The sequence below is a fragment of the Anopheles merus genome, chromosome 2L (assembly GCF_017562075.2).
Source record: "Anopheles merus strain MAF chromosome 2L, AmerM5.1, whole genome shotgun sequence".
NCBI lineage: Eukaryota > Metazoa > Arthropoda > Insecta > Diptera > Culicidae > Anopheles > Anopheles merus.
Window position 1 is genome coordinate 52,310,317 of NC_054083.1, and position 25,706 is coordinate 52,336,022.

The following is a 25,706-nucleotide window of genomic DNA, read 5'->3' on the forward strand; positions in this document are numbered from 1 at the left end:
GAGAGTGGAGAATTCAATGCGTTGCTGTGTGCCATTTCCTGGGAGTTTATGATAATTTGTAGCAAACGTGATTCATTCGCCCGAACTGAACGTTCTGCGGTCGACGTATTCTCCTGAACGAAAGCTCATTAATTGATAATTATTTCATCCTGGCAGTATCCTGGTCACGGCACCGACATATACGTTCTGTCGATTGATTTGTGCTGCTTCAAAACCTTACTTTGATTGCATTCGACTGAAAACTCCTGTTTCGTTTAATGGTTAACTAGAATGCTTAGTAGGCGCTGCTAATGCATGTTGCTTCGCTCAAGCTCGGCGGATCGGGCGTGAGCTTTCAAGTGGGTAGTGGATCGGCATAAAAGCATCCATTTTTCAGTTCGATTTAAGACTTGATTGCGAAGATGACTCTTCCTAGGAGTGGAAGGATCAATATCTCACGCACATCGCTACTGCTGCTACTACCACTAGTACCACTACTAAGCACACCGATCAGTAGTAATACTTATAATCGCCCACCTGTTTTTGAGGGAGGTTAACGTGTGCGTATATGCCTTTCTTCCAGGAAGGGTGGATTGAATTTTCATCAAGAATCAACGCCTGTTCAACGGATCCATCTCCTCCAACGCAAAGGTCACGCAAGGCACACCGAGGCGGAGAGGAGGAAGGTGGTGGAATTGTAATTGAATAATTTATTCATCCGAATTGTTGAGAGCTCAGTGTGTGTGTGTGTGTGCGGTCTAGTGTCAGAAATTTTTTTCACTATCTGTCAGACAACCGCCTGTTTGAGAATGAAGGTTTTGTTGAGATGATTTTTGATGAATTTTCAAACTAAAGCTTCAGACACTGGAGAAACAGAGCTTGAAGGTATAATACCACACAGTACTTTTGCCCTTACAGTACAGACGAAAGACTTTAATCCATCTAGCAAGCGTTGGCTGTCGTATGTGCGTGTGGTACTGTGCGCGTAGGAGGCAAAACGGTTGGTTGGTGCGTAAAAGCAAGTGCATATAGGGAAATTAATCCCACTTTTACTCGAAAGCTCAGAAAAACCACGTACGGGCATAAAGTGCGGAAGAAATATGCGTGTGGTGTTTCTTTTTTCACCGGAAAATGTGTCTTTCACCCTCTTCCGTGGAGCAAGTTTCGTGTGCATAAGAAATTGTAGCTAGGAAAAGTGCTGGCTTTCCTCCCTACGACCAAGAGTGGCGAGAATTCTCGAGAAGTGGCGAGAAGAAAGGACTTTAATGTTACCGTGGCTTTAGGTAAGGTTAGATGGAAGACGAGGGATTTCGCAGAAACCATCGCAAAAAGTATGATTTATGTTACGACATTCGATCGAAAACCTAGGTGCTTGGTGGGTGGTTTAAACTTGGCATGGCAAGTACGGCGGCGAAGCCTGAAAAAGCCGTCGACGTGCTGTTTACATCCTCCCAAAGGACATCGCACCAGACAGGACATCTTTGTGGCCTACAAACACTTAAAGTCGTCTTTTACACACTCAGAGCGCTTCTCGCTTTAATCGGTGTCCCTCCCCTTTATGATTCCTTGTGAGCCAAAAAGCAATAAAGAACATTGCGGGAGGATGAAAACACAAAAAATCGCTCGTGTGTGTGTGAGTAAATATAATGTGGCCTCATTTTCATCGAAAGCATGCCAACAATTCGGTCCGGTCTCCCCCCGAAAATTGGACACAGCAACGAACAATCGACGCAGAATCAAATCTACCATGGCAAATGCTAAGGCGATTGGGGTTCGTTCCGGAGTTGTGCACTAACTGTTTGATATTTTCATTTTCTTCATTTAATAATAACAAAAAAAAGAAGGAATACACTAACGCTGGTGAAGGGTGGACAGACTAGGCAAGTAACATGCTACCCCGATTTTCAACACAATCAATTGTTCTCATGAGCAAAAGAAAAAAAGACAAAAAACACTCAAGAATCTTACTGGGTAAGCTTCTTGCGAGCGAAGAATATGAAGGGGAACTAAGCACACACACATACACACCCACAAAAACGCGAAGGAAACACTTAATAAGACAAGAGCAACCAAGAATGACAGATAGATCGTCGTTCTGCACGAGCAAAAAGATTAATTCCATAAACCCTTTTCTCTCCAGTCGCTCCAGGATGGGGGTTGTAATGAACAAAAAGTAAGTGGCGCTTGCTTGCTTCCTGCTCTTCTTCACCTCAAGAAACAGTCGTAAAAATAGATTCGATCACGCAAAACGCTAAGTCGGGACGACGACGCCGACGACGGGCGAAAAAGGACATTCGCAAACGGGTTCTCTTCTAAATGGCTGTGCTGCTGTTTGCCGTTGTTTGTGTGAGGAGGAGCGTGATGAGGTGAAAGCGCATTAGCAATGGTGAGCCGGGCAAAAGGGGAAGAAATAAACTTTTTTAATTTGATATTTGGCCCTTCCAGTTGGGAAGAGTTGGTGGGTGCGGGGAGACCCCAAAAGGATCCGTACACGCAGCGCGCAGAATGTCTTATTTTAAAAGCACAGCTTTTGTTAGAAAGTGGCACATACACAATTAAAACGGCCACATGGAGAATGCACCCGAAGGAAGGAGGAAGGGGGGGGGCGATGTCCAACAGCCGTTAGTGGGGTGTGAATTCAGCGTCCAGAGGATTAGAAATGTAAGCAATGTGGTTCATTTAAGCGGATGAGTAAAAAGCTCTAAAACCCTAAGCTCCACACAAAAACAAAAAAAGGAAACCACAGGAAAATGGGAAAAAAAAACTCTGGGAAAAAGCGTCTCTCTCTCTCCTGGTGCGGTGAGGGAAGGAGCAATGAGGATGCTTTGGTGAAATTGCACCGAGTTCAGCAAACGCCGCAGGATAACTATGGGGTGGGATTATGAGCTACTCGCGTACATCCCCAGGAATCGTTTTCCAATTTCAAAAAAACAAAAAAAAAACTACATGATAGATGAAAACAACCTCCGCGTGCACGTGTTTCTCCATACCCCATTTATCTCGATAGGCCGGAGGCAATCTCAACTTTTAATACTAAGGATTCGTGTTATGAACATTTGCCTGATAGTGTGAGTGTGTGTGTACTAGATGCAATAAAATTCTATGATTGCTGAGTCCCTTTTTTGCGGAAGCAGAGAGTGAGTTAGAGAGAGAGGGCGAATGTTTGCATTGCAGTGATTTATATGAATTGTTTGCAGAGCGATATGCTACTACGATTGGAGCATTACAGAAGCACCGATTTCCTGGCGTACTACACAGGGAGTAAAACACTATTCGCAATATGAAAGTTATTCCAAATATTGGCAAATCCATTAAAATATGATTTCCAATTGTACGATTTCTGAACTGTAGCAATGGAGATTCATATGATGCACCTATCACTTGTATCTGTACGGTACAACCACCGACAAAAGTGGTGCTTTGAAGTGTTTTAAACCCCCGCTTGAAGAACATTCGCGTGCGTCAACATACAATAACAAGGACTTAAAGCCGTAAAGGGCGTAAAGGAATACACAGCACTTTGCTACAAACATCACAGAGAACACACTACGGAGAACAGCCATTTTCGCACGAAACTACAACTTATTGAACAGTGATGACGGGGGGAAAAACCTTACATTGGCACCACCGTCGCTGACAAGCTCGAAAGGAAGCTGATTTCATTTGTATCCGCGAACCCCGAACCCGAGACGCCCGAGACAGCTTCTTCAAACGATGTTTCTCCAAAGAAAAGAAATTCGCACCAGCCCTAACGAGCTCCAACGAGCTCCAAGAGGGAGAAAGTTTAACGAGCTGTTTGGGGAAAAACAAGACACACTCCCGGTACAGTGAAACACTTTAAACAACGCTAACGTGGTACCGGGTAGCGGCATCGCTGCCGATAAGATGTGAAAAATAATTAAACTGATCATCACCCACGGCAACATCCCAGCAGCCTTCCCACCATCCCCACCAAAGGCGTCAGGCCGCAATGTTCGCCAGCAGCAGCAGCAGCCTGTTGATTGGATAAGCACAAGCGAACCGAAAAGCTCGTGTATTTTTTCAGCGGAGAGACAAGTGAGAAAACACGGTACAGCCTAATAGAAAACCCGGAAACGGAATACTACCGGCGGCGCCTAAAGGATCAACCATTAAAGCTGGCCGAGATTTAAACGACGGCCGGCATCTCCCACGCGCTAATAATTCCTGGATTTTCATCGATTTATTTGTTTATTCCTGCTGCCAATATTTAGCAGCAGGTTGGACAATTTATTGGCCCCGCCAGTGCGGCGGCTCTCTATGCCGAGTTCTACTCTACTGCCTCCTCGGTGCAAACAATGCTCCTGATAGTGCTCCGTCACTACCCGCCCTGACTGAGACAGCTGATACAGGGTGAGGTGAGTACGGATGCTGGGGTGGGGGTGTAGCAGGGCCCGGCAGAACCATCTAAACAGCAATATATCCGTGCGTAGGGATTTTCATAAATCATCGAGCATTAGCTGCTGCTGTTCCTGCTGCAACTGCCACACCAGCTTCAGGGCTCGATCGATCGGTAGGGAGATGGATCCCGGATGTCCGTCAAACAAAAAAAAGGGAAGTCCAACAGCAATAAAAAAGGCCTGCTCAAATTTTCCTGTGAAAAATGCCCCCCCCCCCTCCCCCCTCCCCTTTTCCATGGAACGGAATGTCGAGAACAGTTACCAGAACTTCCGCATTCTGCCCACCGCAACGCAACGCAAGACACATTTGCTTCCGGGAACGGGACTCTTGCGATGCGGGACGGCCGGCTATTTGTCAGTGGCAAACAGTGGCAAAGTATTTCATAACGGGCAATTGGCAAGGAGGTGGGTGGGGAGGGGGAGAATGGGCAACATGAGCAACAAGCGGCAGCTGCTGGAAACTTTTTCGCACATGAAGGCTGACAAATTGAATGTGAAAGGCAGCCCGCCATGCGGGGGGGCTACTGCTGCTGCTGCTGGTTCGTTGACTCGAAGTTCGTTATGCCCCAAGCCACACACACATACACGCATTGGGGAAAACGGACCCTGGCAACGTGCGTGTGTGTGCACGCACGAGGATGTGTATTTTGAGCGAATGTCCGTCCAATATCTGTCAATAATGTCACATTCATGTAAGTGAAGTGCGGTACTACTACGTCTCCACTACTGCTGCCCGCTGCTGTTGGTATGGTAGAGATGTGATGATCTTCTCTAGGGAGGTGGAAAGGAGGGGGAGGGAGGGGGTAAATGTATCCATTTCTAAGAAATCACAGAGCAAAACGGCTCCATATTTGGGGAGGTTGCTCTTGTTCCTCTCGTGCGTGCCAAATTTCACCTTGTACGGGGAGGCGGCGGCGGCGCTCAGCGGTAAAAGCATTTCCCCCTGACCCAAAATTCGTCACTGTGCCAGACGCAGGCAGTGAAGAGACAGAGAGAGAGAGATGGGAAGGATAGGAAGAACAATTGGAACCGGGAGTGGAACCCACTTCCCGACACGTCGAAAAGGCAAACAAATTCCGGGACAGCCGTTGACACTTGTTTGAGTGAAGGATGAAGAAGCCGAGAGTTTCCCCCCTCCCCCCCTCACAGGACTTAATTCTGCAGCCACAGCGAAAAGTGTGTCTTACGAGGGGTTCCTGGTCCGGGGGAACTACCATGGTCAGTGGCGGCTTCACCCTCAACTGTACTTAGTCAGCGAAAAGAATCGGAATTATAGGGCAGGAGGCCACGTTTATGCTCTCACCTTGCTTCCTTTGCCCTGTTTTTTGTTGGTTCTGGCTGGTGTCACTCGAAGAAATGGCTTCTTCAGCCGAGCACGATCGGAGTTTGACACACACCGGCACCCATTACCGGGGAAGCGAAGGGGCGGCGGGGCAGGGCTCCACTGGAAGAACTAAAGCCACCACGCGCGAAAGCGTTTAAGTCAACGAACGAACCCTCCAAGCCGGCCAAGTGGCGGCAGGACAAAAAGCTCTCACGTCCTTCCGCGGTTGAGGCCACTTTGCACCGAACACCTACCACCAATCACCATCAATGGGAAGGCAGTACGTCCACACACCTGCCACGCACACACGTTTGGACCATTATGTGAAGTTTGAATTTTTAATTTCCGCTTCGCTACGCATCCTTTGGGGATTCGTTGGGGTTTTTTGCGCTTAAAGACCTCACACTGTTTTCTAAAGATGCCACAGGATGTAACTCTTAACTAACACTTTACGCACACACACACACACACACACATTCACACACACACACACTTACGTACTAAGAAAGGAGTCACGTTTCGGTAAATCGCTTTAAATCGGTTTCTTCTCTTGATGCTAAGTACTTTATCCTTCTTTTTTCGGGAGGCCTGTAATCCTTACATTGCTTTCCACCAACAGCAGCCCCGTTACCATGCGTTACCACAACCGTTACACCACAGAGAGGGCGATCCGTTTTTTGCCGGCGTGTGCGAACGACCAAAAACGCGCGTGTGTGTCACTGCCGCCTGCGATCCTTGCGCGCGAAAGCGTGACTGCGAACTGACTGAACTTTGCCCAACGTCAGCGAATATCTAGCACCCGAATGGGCCCCGGAGTGAAGCATTTGCAGACACTCTTGCCCTGCCTTCCCACTTCCCACGCACCAACCGGCTTTTCTTCCGCTTCGTTTCGAGTGGATGGCGGGGTGGGTCGGTGGGGTTTTTGCTGCTGCCTTATCCAATGCCCGAGCCCCCCGATCGGTTGAGCGAGGGTGTGCAAGCGAGACCGCATCGGAGCGAGAGAAAATTGCTCCAGCAGCAGGACATATCCTTCTTCAACCCAAACGCCCGCCAGCGGTGAGAGTGAGGATGCTGCTCCATCTCATTTGCGCTCGCAGGCAACCAGGATCTCGTTGGCTCTCTCCCTCTCTCTATAGCGTGGTTTTGCTCTCTTGCTCTCACCGTGTGATAACAGCAGCGCTATCAGTTGGCGGGAGCAGCTCGTGTGTGCTCGTCCTTGTTCTAGACACACTTGTTCGGCAAGGACCTTCCACTGGAAAAACACTTACCCCGCGGCCACGGCGGGTAAGGTGCTGCAGTAGCCGGAAGTAACCGGTCACTCGCTTCGGAAACCACCCATCAAACCTCTGACGACCATCGAGTTTCCTGCTTTTAGCAGCATCCTGACAATGCTGAAGGATTCTTGCGCTGTGGAGAGCTTCCGCGTCACCCGGCACTCGACCGTGACCTACGCTCCCGACCGTTCGCTTAAGACGCAACAAGCCGGCAGTGGTGGCCGGTTAAAGTTTTGTCCAGGCTCCCCTCTTCCCCTCCCTCCTGCCAAAGAAGAGGGATGGCGGGCGTGCTGTCAGGTTGCGTTGTCGCGGACGAGCGCATTTTTGTATTATATCCACGCTGCTTTGGGATGTCAATTTGAATAAGCATCTCCGGGGACAGAAACTCCTTAAGAATTTTGTGCCCTGTCATACTGAGTGCACCCCACACACACACACACACACGTACGAACGGAAGCAGCAAGCTAAGATCAATCGTTTAGCACGGTATCAATGATGAAAACACCATTTGACATTGGCATTGGCTGAGCACAAATTTCATTACCTTCTATACACAGTGAGCCTGCCGCCATTGTTGTTCCCCTTGGCCCCTTGGCCGTGAGGCTTGCCGGTTGGGATAGATCTTCGCTGGACGGAAGTGGGATAACTCCCCCCCCTAGTGGTAAAGAGCGCAGTAAGAAGTGCAAACAATTGATCACATTGCGAGTGGGCAAGAGTGTTTGACTTTTGCTTGGGAAAAGCTCGGCAGACTAGGGCAAGGAAGTTGAGGGGACGGAGAAGGAACTTCGGGAGCCATCTTTGCTGAACTGTTTCCGTTCCCAAGCCCAAGTTATTGGATGTTTTTCTTCCCCGAACCCTGTTATTCTAATGCGGAAATAAAATCGATCGCAAAAGGTTATTCTTATTCTCGGATTTGTGTGTACCGAGGGCCGGCCGGCAGCCATTCCCCCGTTCGGGGTTAGGCAAATGGCAAACGAACCGTGTAGCGGCACTCTGGAACCGGCAGCACATTCAGACAAGGTGCAACGATGCTAACGTCTTTCTCCTTTCCGTGATTAGCATACTCGAAGGTAAATATACTGGGATCTGGAAATCAAAGCAGAAAATGGGCGATGAAGGAGAATGAAGCCTGGGGGAAAGTCAAAGTTGCAAGCGAAGCACATTTCTACACCGAGAAGCGGCGGCGGCGGCGGCGGCGGGTAGAGGGAAGGAAAGGAAAACAAATGAGACTGTGGCCAAGGAACGGCTCGAGCGCATCTTAATACGAAGCAGTGGGCGTTTTAATCGAAACAAGACACAATCGTGAAATGAAGTAACGAAATGAGCAAAAAAAAAGAGAAAGGACTTTGAAGCCATTCGTTATGATGGATGAGACGGAAACGAATACAAATGTGTAGCAACAAATGGTATTCGAAACGGATAGGAATAGAGAAGAGAATATGTGAATTTTGAGACACAAAGAGAGAAAAAGAGAGAGAGGGAAAACTCAACCTCAATTGGATTAGGTTAATCCACCCGCAAAAAAAGGGTTCACCAAATAGGGAGGGAATTAATTCATTTAAACATTATAGCGCTGCAAGTGCACAAGAAAAAGGATAACAAGAGTAACCAATGTATAAATAACACTTCCAAAAACAGCAACAAAAAACCAACAAGAATAAACCGCCAGAAAACGCCGCGAAGGTCCGAAAGATAAGAAAATGGAATCACGTATCATTGCGCGCTGGCGATGGCAATACAAATGACGATAACGAGAGCAACAGCAGCAGCAGCAGCAGCAGCAGAAGACGAACCGCAAAATGTGTAAATGAATGAAGCCAACCCAACGCGTGTTCGACGGGATGGATTGAAAGGAGATTAAAGTGAGCAAGAATCGAAGGGAAGCTACTTCACTTTGGGGCAAATGGGAAAATCCACAAATGAATCCCCAACAAACGACCGGTGGTGGAGTTGGAAACAAATTTACTTCGGAAACAAATAAACTCTCGTAACTTCTGCTCGTTTTCCCTGTGTGTGTGTGTTTTTGTTGAGTTAAAAAAGTTAGTTTTCCCCGTGCGAATGCGAAGTTAACGCTTTCCAATCGATCAGATTTTAGAAAACAACCCCCGTTCTTCGGCGCGTCCATCTCCTTGGCAACGGGGAAAGGACCATGCACCGGGAAGCTTTTTACGCAAACGGCTAACCGAAGCGGATACGCAAACACACCCACAGCATCCTACTAGTCTCCCCGACTGGCTTTTTCGTCCACTCTCGATCGAAGTTGGACTTTTGGTAGAGTAAATCACGCCAAGAAGTACGTAGTTGATGGCGAAAAGTGAGATAATTTCATTTCCGCTTCGCGTCTAGTGCTCTTGTGGTAGGGAGCGCGAAGCAGTAGCATGTGTGTGAGTATGTCTGGTGTAAAGCTTCATGAAAAATTAATCCCACTTGCGTGCAGTGGGCAAGTAAATAGATAGGAATGTGGTTGCGGTAACAGAAAACTAACCTGCTGGGAACCAAAGTCTAGTTAGGGACACTTTTGTAAAGCATTGTTTGCAACTTAGGTGAAAGCATTTCCATTGATTTTGCTGCTCCTCCGCACACGCTCCCGTCCCCCCGTTACTAATCACATTAAGTTTGATCATCTTTGAATGATTTGTGGTTGGATGTAAATCAAAGCAATGTCTCCCAAGCTACCGATCCTTGCTTCCTACCACCATTCCTTCATAAACGTTCTCCGGAGAGATATTCACTACATAACTTCTGCTACTCTGTGTCCGGATGTCGTCGCATGTACGTACACACATCACCTTACATAACCTACCCGAAAGCTTATCACATTAGCTGGCAACGAAACGAAAAAAAAGGGCAAACCGACGGAACTTCTCGGACACCGATGGACACAGCTCGGATAGGAAATGGGTGATTTCCTATGGCCGGTCTAGCACACTGTTGCGCATCATTTCCATCTCCCATTGGGGCAATGGACACGACACGACATGGCAGTGATTGTTGGCGGCGTTAGCTCCTTCCCCATACAATCAGGACATTGAACGATTCCGATATGTCGTTTAAAGGCACGCATCGAAACTTTTTGCCTTTGGACGTTCCTGGACACACACACACACACACACACACACAGGCGAACACACAAATCGAAACATCAAGTTATCGAATCATGATGATTGGATGTGAAGACACGGGCGATAAGAAGGTGTCCCATGAGAAGAGGAGGAGACTGTGTGAGAGAGAGGCCTACAGCTAATGATATGGAGAACAAATTGGAAAAACAAACTGCACGCGGCCTGTGCCCAAAAGACAAACACTATTGATAATTAATTTGTTTCCAGAAATTGAAGAAAAACAATCTGATCACACCGAACACTAAGTGGACTAAGATGAAACAAAAGACGGCTTCCCATCTCCCGGCATCCCCGGGTTGCTTAAGGAAATGATGTTTTTTTACTAACCTTCTTGTTGTTGATATAATCTCGGCTTGAAGCTTCTGCTCTGGCTAGTGCTAAGATGCCACTGTACTGGAACACTGTTTTGATCTTTAAAGACCGTTCGCTTGCCTGTCTGCCCCCCCCCCCCTGAAGCTTCACTTTCAATTGTTTGTTCTGACCGATTTTAATGAGCAAAGCCGCTTTTTGAATTGAATTGCCCGGTGATGCCGGGCTGTCTTTCAATTTCTTCCAAGAACGTGCTAACAAATGCACACTTCTGCATTAGTGAGAACTGAAAATTCAAGGAAGCTTACAAAGCCCCTACAAACCAAACTGTTGAAATTTAAAGAACTCTGACTAACATTCACTCGGTGCCCATCCGAATGGGTTCGATGGGCAAATTTAAAGATGTTTATACAGGTCCGTCTCCGGAGTATGGTAGAACGAACTATGGAAACCGCCCAGGTTCTCGGTTTCATGCAAAGCTATATTTGGGATGATTGACCGGTTCAGCGGAAAACATTAGCTATATTTCTGAAGAATTGAAGGTTGAAGAGGAAACGTTTTCAGAATAAATCATAATATGTAACAGGTTGCTGGAAGAAGATTGCCAATGTGTAAACTTAAAAGCATCACATTCTTGGACAGAATGTGTTGATGTTTGGAGAAGCTATTAAGGGGAAATTTTTTAGTTGTAATCAGTGTGAGAAAAATCGTACAAATTAAGTTGGCAAATGTTTTCATGGGAAAGGAAATTTGCGCCAAACGGAACGTTGCATGCTGTGTTGCCTTGGTTAGAAGAAATTTTCTTGCACACAACAGTTGTACGCAAGCTGGCATACAGTAGCCCGGTAGAGCACGGTGGGAAAATATCGGACAAAAGTGCGAAGAGATGAAAGAGGTAAGAAAAATAATTCCATTCTTCAACTAGTTTATAGTGTTTCAACAAGTGTAATATTTAAGGAGAAAAATCAGGCCATTATCATAAAATATAGGCCATTATCTATAATATATAAAATTATAGAAATGTTCAACGCAGGAAGAAAATATATATACAAGAGCTTTGAAATTCCCATGAGAGCTTACATTGAAATTCCCATTAGAGTTTAGAACGGATCTCATCAGTATAAAGCAAAAGAAATGAACAAAAAGCTGAAGATGACCTTCGAAGAACAAAACGATACACGTTCTGACTCATGTTCATTCATATCCGGGTCAAGATCAGCAAAATGCCATGTAAATGGAGCAATTTTAAGCTGCTAAAACTATTCATTAAAATAACCTCTTATCGACGCTTTTACTCTTTCCCTCCCTTTGCCCGGGAGAACAAACACGGAAGCAAAGTGATATCATACCCACAAACGTTAACAACTATCAGAATGCCGTGTGCACCACCATCATTATAAGCACGTTATTCCGTTCATCCTTGACCTTAGCGAGTGCGCCGCAAACGAAGCAGAAGGATTGAATAGATTTCATTTATTCATTTACGACAATCCCATCCAATTTTCCAGCGAAGTTGCACTTCCAATTGGTCTCCTGTTCGAACGTCCGACTGTCCTTAAGTCATCCTGTGTTTGCATTTCCACGTGCACGCTTACCTGTCCACGCGGTGCAACTACAAAAAAAAAAAAAGAATGGAAACACAGACCACCCACCCATCGTTGCAATTGCCGACCTGTGGTTCCCAAGAGAGGCGCGTTGCATTTTTAATCGCTCCCCGCCTACCTTTCGGCAGGAAAAATGCCATTCCCCCTGTTCTAACCGCTTGTGTGACATTGTTAATGTGCCGATGGACACAACACAAGTGACCCTCGTCCCCCCTAGGGAGCAGGATGAACGACGCCTATGAAGCCGAGCTATCAGTTGTGTCAGTTTCCCAGGCATAAGCACCCTCTCCCCGAGAGGGACTGTGAGGGGGTTGTGGGTGAGACCACAAGACGCGGGCGTTGCTGACCGGGTGAGAGAGAGAGAGATGCAACGAAAACAATATAAATCACCGTGCGCCAGAGTTGGTCACGAAGAGACCGACCACTTAACGAAGCGACACGAGCGAACGAATATGAAAAAACCAAACCAACGCGAACGCAACACTCAGCTGACGCAGGCTCGCGAGTAAAAGCAGTAGCAACACCCGCAGAGCTCGACAAATCCACCTGTGAGGTACTGTGCTGTGCTATTTACATTTTCAGTTGATTTGATGTGTTACGAATGGTTGAGCTGGATTTCGGCTGTATTGAGATATCACAAGGTACGTCTTGATCGATCCCCTGACTGTGTTGCCCGATGTTGCCAGGGACATAACGATTGCCACATAGGAATTAGCACGTAAGGGGATAAAGTCAATGAGTCGTTGGCAGGGTCGCTTGGTGGTAGAAAGAGCATTCAAATCAAAACAAACCCAATTTTACAAGTCATCTGCATCCATCTACACATGGGCCTGGGCATGCCTCAAAACAGTCATTAATTAGTGGCTTCAAGGGCTGCTTTTAATTGAGCACGATTTTTACCAGTCTTGGCAGGCACAACTGGTTGATATTTTAGTCCCACATGCCAAAAACCGTCCCACCGTTATGCTCTTGTTACGTGCGAAAATACGTCCGACGCTGATAATTTCCACAACCAACAATCGAATTAGCACTGTTCGTCCAGTGCCGTTGGTGCGTGAGTGATGTCAGAAGCTTTGCAGAAGTGTGTAATCGAACGGAAGTTGTCTGACCAAATTCTCTTCTCCCCTCCAATCAACGTCCCAGAGCACCGTAAAACAGACGGATGTGTCCGATAAGGAACCTGTTTCCGACTGTCTAAGACCCTAAAAGTAAGCAATTCCACCCTGATATATGAGCTGTCCCTCGCTGTGCTGGATTACAATGCTTCTTCCTAAGCACGGGCGATAAGAACCGTTGCAGTGTTTCTCAAAGCGTGTTCGTGCCGTTTGCCGGTCTGGCAGGCAGAGCGCATTCGTCATTCGGTCAACGATCGTCCCCCTGGGGGCGGCAAACCGAAGAAGACGACAAACCGATGACAACTTCATCCGATCCGGACGATAAACCGCGTATTGTTCGATAGTGAGCGACCGTGCGAGCGCTAGGGAGATCCATCTCGGCGGAGAAAAATCAGATCGCATCGCCTGGAAAAGCTTGCTCGCGTGCGTGCCTGTGTGTGTGTGCCGCGGCGAGAAGGTTTATCAGTGACAGTGTCCACCCAGACGCGGCTCAGTTCTTCGCTGGACGTCGCAGGGCTAGGAGGGACCAACCGGACCAACCGTTCTTGATCACGCGCGCATTCAGTCTCTCCTCGGCATCGCCATTACCCCTGCAGGTGGGCGCATCGTAAGAACACGAACATTGTTCTCCAACAACTCGTAGAAGTAGTGCAGTAGTGTTGAGTTTTTAAAGGGAAACACATAAACCAGGGCGAAAGGCGGATGCGATCGGGGTTTGTTTTGTTGCTAAGGGTTTTTGGTCAGGTTGCGCGCATACATAATGAAGCATGTGGTGAGCATTAGTGCATTTTTGCAGACGATGATCGTTCCTTCCAGGCCAGAACACACACCCCCGTGCGTGCTTCAATATGTGCAAACACTTTCTTCGTAACTCTTCGTACGCGCGCGTGTGTGTAAGTGTGTGTAACGGTGAATTGCAGCGAATCGACTTCCGAAACGGGGTGAAAGTGTCGATGTGCGTGCGATTATAATCTATTCTCCCTTCTCCTACAAACTCCTTTTCCCCATTGTTGTTAGGTCTGGGTGGGTGTCGGTGCATCAGGGTGCGCCGGCAGTTGGATGAGGACTCTTGGACTACCAGTCTAGGGGGAGACGATGACGTCCGTCAATCGCCGCAGAACGCCGGACGGGGAAGTGGGTGTTGTGTTGTGGCTAAAGTAAATTGATTTTATTGATTCGTCGGGCTTTGCGAAACGTTGTCCGCGTAGTATGGATATTGACGATTGATTGGTTTGGGGATGGTGGAACGCGCGCGCGGTTGGTTTGCACGGAAAAGCGGGAAAGTGAAAAGCCGTGAGCGTGTGTGAGTGATTGTGATCTTTCCGCTTATCTGTTCAATCGTTGCAGAGTGCGATCGAGCTGCGTGTGCATCAAAAGTGTGATCGCGTACACGGTGGTGGTGTTGACGGCGCTGACGACTACCATTTAAGACGCTTCGCCGAATAGCTTCAACCAGCATATGATGGCTGCGACTACCACTACGGCGACGACGACGACGATGGCGGCTCGTGTCGGCCATTGTAGTAGAAGCCACCGAAGGCGGGGCAGCAGTGGCGCTGGCGGTGGTGTTATGCTAATCGCATCAATTTTGGTATTATCAGGTAATTTTCCAATTTAACACTCCACACCCCGACCGGTTTCCGTCCCTTTTGCCACCGTCGGGTGTTGAACATGTAATGCGTTGGTGTGGGGAGGGGAATGGTTTAAATTTTATTTTGATTTCGAGGTATAAGACGAGACGGAAGAGGATGGAGAGGGTTCCATACAGACATATAAATATATATAAAAGGCTGTGTTGTCTGGACATTGGCTGAAACCATCGGCACAATGAAGGAAATGGTAAACGAAGCGGAAAAATGTCGTCCATATGCAAAACAAATCCGCTTCCTAAAAAAGGCGTGTGTACGAACTCGAATTATCGCTGAGAGTGTGCGTGTTTAATGTCTTTTTTTTTCTAATTTCGATTGTGAGGGAGTAATAACCTACAGCTAGGAACGGTTAAGCAGGCAAGAAAAAGCCTTTAAAACACTCTTCCAAATGAGCCAACCGAAATAGTTTCAACAAAGGTAGGGAGGTGTTACAAGGGCCCCGGGAGGTGACATCGGACATCGGTGGGGCCGGATTCGGAGGCCTTGCAAAAATTTCATTCAATTGAAGCTAGTTAGACGCACTCGGTCACACCACTTTGTCCCCGCCGTGGTGAGTGAGTGAGTTTGGCGGGAAGGAAGTTTGCAAAATAATACGATTGGGATAATAAACGCATCAGGATTACACACACACACACGCACACATGCGCTCTTGACAACGATCGTAGCATAGATCTGGCCCCCATTGTTTGCTGTGCTCTTGTCGCTTTTTACATAATTCCACTCGCTTCAGCTCACATTCCCCACAGATCAGCTGATACTAGCCCGCTCAATTAAACATAATCACATCCTGACAGCCACGATCACGATCATCGGCGATCGACCGAAACCCAAACCTGGTGTGATCGCGCGTGTGTGTGTGTGTGTGTGATGGTGGTTGAAATGCTGACAGCATTTAATTATTTACGATACTTACGCCTATAAATAGGCGCGCGCGCTTGCATGTGGTAGTAGAGGGCGATCGCCACGGCAACCGAAAATAATTTGTACCGAGCAGAGCTCACTCGCTCACTTAAGAATCAGGTGGATTGTATAGGGGGGGGGGGGGGGGGGGGGGGGGGTTACTTTATCTTCTCTTTTGCTTCGGCGACACTGTGTCACACAAAGTCTGACGGTCGGTTTGGTATTTGGTTGCTTCGGTAGGCCAACGGTTGTTTGCTCGCAACGGTCAGGGTTTTACAAATAATGATGCGAAACACGAGCTGCCCGTAACCGGCCGTAGTAAAATCATCCACTGGGAATGCTGCTTTTCAAAAAAAAAAAAAAAAAAAAAGACGTTAATAAGACCTTCACAGCAAATGGAAGTAAGACAACATTGTTCGCTTTCAAGTGCAATTTGGATCCGTGAACCGCACGCGTTGTAAATAGGAAACTTTCCACGCTGACTCACAACCGAAGGGATTTTCCTCGATGTGTTTGAGTGCGACAGTTTTCGATCCGAATTAATCCGGCACGTAAATATCATCATTATTGTGGATCATAATTCGAACTGTGGGCTGTGAATTTTCACGATAGCTTGAGAATTATACTCCCCCAAATGGTGGGCTAGAGTGTTTGGTTTGGCTTTGCCAATGTTTACATGCAATTTGCCCATTGAAGAAACCGAGCGAAGGAACTTTCCGTACGCAGCAAGCAGTGAATATAAATCACGATTCTTGCACATGATCGTTTACCAGCTGATCAGTATATTCGCGCAAACTTGAACGCACACTCGTCACATTTGAATAGTGTAAAGCACCGCTTATTTTTTGTTTGCATATTATTCCACACCACAGAACACATTTCATTTCCTGCCGATGGTCGTTGACTGCATGGTGAATATTCATCGCGTACAATAGCTGCACCCTACTGCTGCTGCTGCTGCTGCTGCTGCAACCGCGCGCGCTCCTCCAAACGGCGCGAGAGCAGAAACAGCTGGTTGCTGCGCGATCATGATCACCCGTTTTCGTGTCCAAATGGGAAGCCGAGGGTCTTTTTTCTTTGGCACAAAACGCTGTGACATAATGCTGTTTGGGGCTGGCATTCGCGAAACACTAAATTAGGGATACAAAACCCCAGACACAAGAGCAAACATTAAACTTGACCTTGGACAGAGCAGCAGCGAAATGCCAACAACACCACGAAACCTAATCTAGGTGGGATGACGTAGCAATAGGTAAGCCATATTCAAATGGAGCGATAAAAAGACGATAAACAGTATTGGAAGTAAATTAAAAAGTTCATCATCATACGTGGGATGAGTTCCGTCGACCGGTTGCTACCGGTTTTTGTTTCTGGAAGGAGAGCTTGGTGTGGATTAAAAAAGGACACTTCAACAAACAAACCAACCAAATCAGGGCCCCCATTAATGCAATTTTAACCCCTTGCGATGAGATTTCTGATGACTGATGACGCAAATTTATCGACGATTACTGTCCCTTCCCCATCTACTCCCACACCCTCCCAACACACAAAAAAAGGGTCGTGATAATTCCCTCCCTCATGCTCGGGCAATCAATTGCAAAATGGTCCGTGTGTTTGGGAGGGGAAGCGAATGTGTTTTCTTAGATATCCGGATTTGAGCGGTCAACTTCCGGATTGGTGCGCATCGTCGCGCCAGGAGATGAGGTGCTTTGGGTTGCAATTTATCATAAGCACGCAATCTTCCCTGGCTTCAGCCACTGCAATGACCGATGCCACCGGTTAAACGATTGCCCGGTTGACATTGAACCTGAGCGAGAGAGAGAGAGAGACGAGGAAGGTTAAGCGACGTTTTCCAGACATTAAATCATTTGCCTATTTCCCTCATGTCGCCATCGTTCACATGTCATGTTCCACGTTTTGTTGGCAATTCCGGTGGCATTGTGTTTGGCAGTACAGTACAGTAACGGCGGCACCTCAAGGGGAAGACGTTCGCAAGTCTGATGCCTGATCTCTGATACGAACCAGTACCTGAGCTGATTTCGACACTCTCGGGCAACTTTGGGGTGAGGATGGGAAAAACTTGTCGTTGTATGGAAAATTTATGTGTGATACAGGGTTTATGTGTGCGTTCCAACACTTGGTGAGAACTTCATCAACATATCTGCAGTGTCTTGGCTGCATTTGTACGATGCATCAACGAACGATGCATTATTTGGAATGCTCTGAAAACGTTCTCCCCCCCAAGGTTAGAGGAGCTCCACAAAGGTGACCACAATCGGCCCAAAATGATATAATATTGCGAAATGAAACATCGCTTCAAGTGGCGACTGTTTCTCAAGTGCACAATCCAAACAAGCGTTCAAGTACAGTACAGTACCGGAACTTGGCGTTTTTGCAAACAGGAATACTGCTACTTGAGTTGATCACTTCCTCTACCTAGAATCGCTTTATCTACCAAGAAGATAGCAGAAGGAAAAATCAATTAAGAAGGCCATTTGGGGGGCCGTCCAGGAGGGAGACAGCCCGATGCTCTCAGCCCGATGACTCCTCCAACCAGATTGCATAGCAAATTGCAGCCGGGCGCTTGATTGCACCTGCACCAACACCGACATTAGTGTGCACTTCAAACACACGCCGGGGCGGCGGTGGTGTGATCGTTTGAATAAAATATGCAACATCCGCCAATACCCCCGGCTCACTTCCCGGCTGTGTCCCCCCAAATGATGCATTACTGATGCACCGGTTGATAAGACTGGCAGTGCATTAGTAGCGCCTAACGATCGACAACAAAACAAACGCGCTCACATCCGTCCCGAAAAACCGCGATTGTTTTGCCGGAAAAGCTTCTGCTTTTGCGTTGACAACACAGATTGGTATCGGGCAACGCATCTCTCGCCCTGATCGTGTCCCCAGCATGATTGACATAAAGCTTGTTGATTTATGGCTTACAGGAAGGAAAGGTCCGCGTTAAGAAAGTAAGCGGCGGACAGTCCGTCATTACGACCCAAACCCGCATCGAACGAGCCGAAAGCAATGAGCCAACGATGGAGTGTCAATTGCGCTAATAATTCGTCATTAGAAGCAATTGCGCGAAGCGAGGGTGTTGCAGTCTCCACGCCGCAATCGTTTCCTTTTGTGCGGACTTTGTCTCCGCTGGGCGCAAGAGAGAGAGAGAGAGACAGTGTCGCTTAAACGGTGTATGGGTAGCAAATGGAATCAAACAGTTACAGTTGCAGTAAAACATATAAAACACCCATAAAACAAGGGCTGTCACACACGCACACACACACACATGGTCCCTGTCAATTAGTGCCGATGGGATTGTTGCATCCCAGTGAGTAGATGTTGATGCACTTGCACTTGATCTTGCTGCTCGGCACACCACACCAGCTGGCAGAGAAAGGAGACACACTGGCGGGTTTACATTTAATGGCCGTGTGTGTCGTACACGAGCTTCCTGTGTGCTCGTGTGTGTGTGTGTGTGTGATCTATATAATTCGCTAGAAGGGCGTTTTCGGATTTCGTACCAAGCCGGCTTGGAGTATCAAGTTGTCCCAGGCAGGCACACGTCTTCTCATGGTTACTTTCAATTAAATCAATAAAGACCATTGCAAGCAGAGCGCTCGAGCGGCGGGTTGATATTGATCCCTTTGTGTCGGCTGCTAACCCCTAACGCGCTCCGGAGATCATTGTACCGGATGGCTTTATTGTGAGACCCTAGAACATGAAGTACCCACTCCAAGGGGGGTCATATCACGCAAGTTCAGGGTTAATCAAGAATGTGTCCGCGAGGTCAAATCAGGTGTGAGATTTACGCCTGCGATCACGAGTCTGCTCATGCACGCGGCAGAACTCCAAAACTCCCAAACACAACACACGCGCATGGGTTGGCAATTTCATCATCATCCATGCCCCGCAGAAAACCCGCTCTCCGCCGGACCGGGCTTTGGTTTGCAACGTGAAAATTGCTACCACAAACATTCGACGGAGGTTTTTATGGGCGCGCATGTAAGCGCGTCGATCACGACACAAACACACACACACACACACACACACACACACACACACACACACACACACACACACACACACACACACACGGCGGGAGCGGCACGAATCAGGAAGTCAAATTGATTTTTCCAATACCGCGTGAGCGCGCGCGCGCCCCAGCCGACCGACAAACACAATTTTCACTCCATGCCGACGTAATAGCCGACCGCATTATGGGTAGGAAGAGAAGGGGGGGGGAGAGGGAGGGGAAAAATACCGGGAACTTTGTTTTTAAATTGGCCAAGACATAGTTGTCTCCAAATCCCAACCCCAAGCCCCAGGCCAACATTGAGCTCCAGAGGCACCGGATTATGATGGGATGTTGTCTCTCTGTGCGACAACCATCGCTTGGGCGGATGTTTCGCATCTTAGCGCGGCCATGGAGTGGACCTCTGAGGCTCTTAACCGAAGCAATGCAATCCATTCGCGCGTTGCTCTGCACAGCACACTCTGCAAGTGGGCTTTGTGTGGTTGTTGTGGTTTTTAAACGCTCCACACGACGTCATGGCTATTGGGGGCGAAATTGGATGCGGCCATGTGGCCGCCGTAAATCCATGACCAGCTGGAACACCAGCTCTCTTTGTTGTATGTTGGGTGGCACCCAAAGGTGGGCAATCTACACGTAAAAAACATCGATCATGCAGAAACCCATTACCAGACAGTCGTCATGATTTACGGACAGTTGCTGTGGACAAACATGCACACAGACACACAACAGCTCATAGATCTCGTGATCTAAACGATTGAGGTAAAATTTCTCTAAACATTTACTCTTTTTCTCCTACTCTCCTTTTACAGTCCATTATGGCCACGCACAGGATTTTGGATACGATGGCGATAAAGGTAGGTGTGCAGTGGAGGGAAGAGATAATTTCCCTACAAACTGTGTCCCTTACGACTCCAACGTCCAACGTAAACCTCGAACGACCCACCCGAGAATGGTGGTAGCGTGAAAAATGCATTCCCAGCAAGCGCAATTCCGATGGCCTGCACAATTATTTCATTAAAATCCAATTCTCTCTACACACACACACACACACACACACACACACACACACACACACACACTGGTGGATATGTGTTGCTGGTCTAATAGAACGAAGCGTAACGCTTTGTGGTGGAACCTGGTGGAATTTGCTTCCATTACCGCCCTTCGTGCTACTGTGTGAGTCGTTCTGGGAGGAGCCTTCATCGAACATCTTTCACCCGCAAAGGACCGACCGAAGGCAAACCATTAGCTGGCTCACACACTCACCCACCCACCCCATTTACAACAGACCGCACGTGAACTGATCATCAGATAAATGGATCCGATCCGTTCCACCGGAAGAACCGCGATGACGTGGGCTGTAACTGTGGAAGCAGAACAAATATTGCCCACACCATCAGATCCTCCCAACTGCATCGTCATGCACCTGGGGAGGCGCACATGCACTGCACTGCTTTCACAATCGGATCAATCGGGACGGTCCCCTTCTCTCCCCCCTTCCCCGTGCTGCTCCGCTTCCATTTGCGTGGGATAATTAAATTGTGCACTTGTCGATGTTGTGTCGCGTACGAGTTATGAATAATTGATTCGAGTCGGTCGGCCCTCGGTCTCGGCATAGAACTGGCCATCGTTTGCTTAACTCTTGCGCATCACAGTGACAAGGGAGCGGCGGCAGCGGGTGGGGCAGTATGGCTGTTGTGTATATTGTGATGTATTGTCACAAAGAATGTAAAAAGTGATTAATGATAACGAGAGCTTGGCACGTTACAAGTGCCACGTGTGCGGCGCTTACTATTTCCCACGTGTACGAGTGTTTCTAACGAAAAGTTCTTTCATTTTTTCCGTGCAGGACCCTCCCACTGGGGTGAGCAGTACAATTCCTGCACCGGCAAGCACCAGAGCCCTATCAACATCAACTCGCTCGACGTGAAGAAGGTCAATCTGCCACCGCTAGTGTTTCAGGGCTTTGATGTTTCACCCCGCGAAACGAACCTCACCAACAACGGCCATACCGGTAAGTGGCTTCGATATTGCTTTTACTGCTACATTGCACAGTAAACTCAACAACAGTTGGTAAACATTTCTCCCGAAAACCAAACAAAACGGCCACAAAATCTGAGACTGCACACGGAAACGGTTCGGTCACCTTCGCTGTTGTCTGTCCAACGCTAATTAGAACTCACCCTAAACGGGTCGTTTTCGAAGGTGTTTAGATAAGGCGTGTCTTTCGTGTTCAGGAAGCTTCCACGCGGAAGGTTAATTAGTGCGCTACCTCATCGCTCGTGTCGTGTCGTGTCAATTGGCCAACTTAAGGTTGGTCGTTGGCGATCACTCCCTCCCCACTGGCTACCTAAAACGATAAAATGTAACTTAGTAATTACAAGAAAGTATCAACAACGCTCCCCGTTTAGTTCGGTACGATTGAAGTAATGCGAGACAACCCTGAGTTTGCTAATCAATTCGCCAAACCACGATCGCGCTATCCCGTATCCTTCGATGGCGTCGTCTTCCGAACGCGTCGCCGCCACGTGCCACGGGGTGAACAGAATGACGGTCACGCTTAACGTGAGGTGCTTCAAATTAGCACCCTTACGCCTACGAGCATTGCAAACACGCGCCCCGCCACCATCGTCCTCAGCACGCCCTAACGTACAACCGATTTCGCCGCTTTCCTCTTCACAGTGGTCGTCACGATGGAGTCCGAGGTAACGCCGACCGTGTCTGGAGGGCCGCTTACGGGCGTTTACGAGTACTCGCAGCTTCACTTCCACTGGGGCGATAACGATACGTTCGGCAGCGAGGACATGATCGATAACCATCGGTAAGAGGGGGGGGGGAACACACTGCCTTTCGGATGTTGCGCTACTTCACCGGTGATCTTTCCAGCTTTCCCATGGAGCTGCACGTGGTGTTCTTCAAGCAGGAGTACAAAAACGCACGCACCGCCCTGAACCATCCCGATGGGTTGACGGTGTTGGCGTTTTTCTTCGAGATCGCGCCCGACGACAATCCCATGTATCAGGAGTTTATCGAGCTGCTGGGGAATGTCACCGGTAGCCACCTTTCCGCCCGGTTCGATACGCCACCATCGCTCAAGGATCTGATTGCGGACGATTTGCTGCATTACTACACGTACGATGGGTCGCTGACGACACCGCCCTGCAGCGAGGTGGTCACATGGATCGATTTTAAGGAACCGATCTTACTATCGCACGCACAGGTAAGCGCAAGCTGTGTGGTGGTGGTGGTGATCGGCAAGCAAGGGGAGTGTGGTTTGCTTTAGTGGCTCACTGTTAATTAAATTACACCCCGCGTATCAACCAATCTATTATCTATAAAAAGATGTAATCCAAGGTGTCACTGCTTGGGTGATCGTTCGCATGGGGGGCGATATCGGTGACGATGTAAGGCGATATTGTGACGCCGCAATTAACAACTGATCCTATTTTTAAACCGTTCTCAGCAGGTCACGATCGCGATTTTCAAGCCTACAACAAAACAATTAAATGGCGTTTGATGGCGACCCAAAATTGACCATATTGTAAATGGCTCTCCAACTCCAATTCCAGGTACAAGCATTCCGAGCGCTGGAAAATGAGGAAGGACACCCACTGACACACAACTTCCGTCCGGTGCAACCGCTCGGCGATCGGGTGGTGCTCTACAACACGGATGAGATTATCAAGCAGGTCGATCTGGATGGTGAGCAGCCGGAGGAGCCGTCGGAAGCAGGCGTTGACACCAACCAGCTCGATACGGGCCGGTCGGACGATACGCCAAAAGCACCCAGCGATCCGAACGGCAGAAAGCATCCGCGCAATGCTGGCACACCAACGATCGCAACTCGGTGGTCGTCGGTGGCAGTTGTCGCGCTGCCGTTGCTATGGACCGCTTTCCTTCGCTCGGAACGATACTGAAGAGCTATAACCGATCCTTTGCAGTTGTAAATATAGCGATTAGAGTAGTAGGGAAGCACACGTAGGGTTGTAATAGACTATCCCGAGGGTGTTAGTTCCAACCGACACGCGTTACATTGTTACCAGAGAGACACAGAGAGCGAGAGAGAGCGAGAGCTACTAGTGAACCGTGATACGAACAAGAGGAAGCGCTAATTAAGCACAATTTTAATGCCACAAACAACACACAAACACAGAACAGATACAGCTCGCATGTAAGATTTTTAGAATAGAGCGCATCGCTTAGGAAAATTATCAAATAAACGAATTAAAAAGTATTTTAAAGTATTGCCTACCTTTTAACGATGGTCATCGGACCGCAAGTTAGTAATGGATTAGTGTTTGATTTGCTCTCTTTTTTTATTGTTAAATATCACACACGAGCTCGGTGTACGTCGATGCTGCCCCTCCGCTGCACTGATCATCCACAGAACCCGCCCAGTAACATCCTTGAAATGTTTCGACAACGATCTAACACATCCTCGATTCGGGGTACTTTGCGTGGTTGAAGCTGGAAGGAAAAAATGCGAACGAACGAACGGATACACGGTACTGATCGCTATCTCGCAACCGACTATCGGCTTGGGCCCGTCTCCGCGGCGAGCATCAACAAACGGAGACAAACTCGATTGATTGGATGAATGGATGGATGGTGATTAAAAACTTACCGCGCATCGCTGACCATCGAACTGAGCCTTCTCGAATTTCACCGCCCAGCTACGGTTGCCGTGCCCGGCGTCCGTCCCGTCCGTACGCGCCACCAGCTGAAGGTTATAGTGACGACAATCGTCCGCCAGGCACGTGCGCTCGCGACCCTCGTAACCGAGTACGCTTTCCAGCCATTCGAGCGGCACCGTTTGCACGCGGCTCTGGTACGCAATCGAGAACTGCTGCAGCATCCGGCGCCGGAACTGGGGCAGCTGCAGGGAGGCGACGGCCGCCTCTAGCGGACTAAAGCGGAGCAGGTTTCTTATCGCCGCGCAATAGTTCCCCCGGTGGCACTCTAGCTGCGTGGTAATGTGAAGCCGCAGCTCCGGTTCCGAGGCACCGTATCGTGCCAGCGCCGATTGTGTCGCTTCCGGGCTGCCGATATTGAACGAAAGGTACAGTCGTTCCATTTCGAACCGATTTAAATCGTCTCCGTCGAGCTCTTCGTAGCAGCGGAGCACTTTCTTCAAACACTCCTGCAGGTGTTGGGCACAGATTTTCGGATCAAACTCCGCGATCGGTGCTTCACAAAGCCGGTAGGCGCTGTAGCAGAGGAAGCGTACGATCGGCTCGAGGATGGGCAACACTTCACCGACGGACAGGTTCTGTATGACCATTTCCTGCCGGATTGCTCGCATACGATCGAAAATGAATTCATAGCGTTGATGGAATGGACGCCGTGGGTCGGGAAGCACACTGAAATGGAAAGAAAATGAGGGTAAATATCGAGCAAAATGTCTGAGCCGTCGCTGTACAAACATTGTAAGGAGATAGTGGACCGTTTCCAGCAGCATTCTTGGAGTGCGTATTTCCCACGGCTTTGGTTGTCGTCGGTCGGCAGCCGACCGGGTAAACTCTTTCACCATCCGACTGCGATCCGGAACCCCCGCGGCACCGGCGTCGGGATCGGTTTCGAAGAAGTGTACCATCCGCTCGCGGATACGTCTGGGAAAGACAAAAAGGATTATAATACGGAAAATCGCAATAAGAAAGTTAGCAGAAGTTCGGACTAACAAATCAATCTCCGCTTTTGGGCACATCTCGTCGCAAGTTCCTCGGATGAATTCGTTCATTGTTTGGAGTAGTAACTGGTGAAGGTTGGATACAATTATCTGATTAACATACAACTAACATAAAGACACTTAAATTAAATGAAATCTTCGAAATTTCTAATAAATTTGCACAGTCCGCTAGTCGCGAACAGATTTGTTTGTAAACAAACGATTCCCTCGCGAGGGAAATTCGCAAAGAAATCCGGGCTTCTGGCCAGAGTGACCAGAAATACCGATTTATCGGTATTCCTACATAT

The 25,706-nt window shown here is 48.3% G+C and overlaps 3 protein-coding genes and 1 long non-coding RNA gene across 11 annotated transcripts in view; 2 read left to right on the plus strand and 2 right to left on the minus strand.

The window, feature by feature from the left end:
* LOC121593173 (opsin-2) overlaps positions 1-24,072 on the minus strand; it is a 57,421-nt gene extending 33,349 nt beyond the window's left edge. Inside the window, exon 1 of one of the 4 annotated variants that reach the window (XM_041915316.1) lies at positions 23,986-24,072. The gene's annotated coding sequence lies outside the window, so the exon portion shown is untranslated. Of the gene's footprint in view, positions 1-5,700; positions 6,490-23,985 lie in introns of those variants that run through there. The other 3 variants (XM_041915317.1, XM_041915318.1, XM_041915315.1) reach the window with 3 other exon arrangements.
* On the plus strand, positions 896-3,097 carry LOC121593181. The gene is made up of 3 exons (XR_006004741.1): positions 896-1,262; positions 2,120-2,365; positions 2,425-3,097. It is a non-coding gene; the product is annotated as an uncharacterized LOC121593181 (long non-coding RNA).
* Positions 13,387-23,967, plus strand: LOC121593176 (carbonic anhydrase 7). 5 transcript variants are annotated; one of them, XM_041915326.1, is made up of 7 exons: positions 13,387-13,488; positions 14,493-14,746; positions 20,543-20,587; positions 21,583-21,747; positions 22,416-22,554; positions 22,620-22,953; positions 23,303-23,967. In XM_041915326.1, exons 2-7 carry the CDS (start codon positions 14,605-14,607, stop codon positions 23,648-23,650), a joined length of 1,173 nt encoding a protein of 390 aa, XP_041771260.1. In that variant the 5' UTR covers positions 13,387-13,488; positions 14,493-14,604; the 3' UTR covers positions 23,651-23,967. The 5 variants fall into 5 exon arrangements, with proteins under 5 accessions (XP_041771260.1, XP_041771258.1, XP_041771257.1 ...); XM_041915324.1 differs by lacking the exon at positions 13,387-13,488 and adding an exon at positions 13,495-13,752; XM_041915323.1 differs by lacking the exon at positions 13,387-13,488 and adding an exon at positions 13,495-13,741.
* LOC121593177 (SAC3 domain-containing protein 1) lies at positions 24,019-25,623 on the minus strand. The gene is made up of 4 exons (XM_041915328.1): positions 25,412-25,623; positions 25,157-25,342; positions 24,358-25,093; positions 24,019-24,200 (listed from the first exon to the last, which is right to left on the minus strand). Exons 1-4 carry the CDS (start codon positions 25,468-25,470, stop codon positions 24,111-24,113), a joined length of 1,071 nt encoding a protein of 356 aa, XP_041771262.1. The 5' UTR covers positions 25,471-25,623; the 3' UTR covers positions 24,019-24,110.
* Between the last annotated feature and the right edge of the window lie 83 nt (positions 25,624-25,706).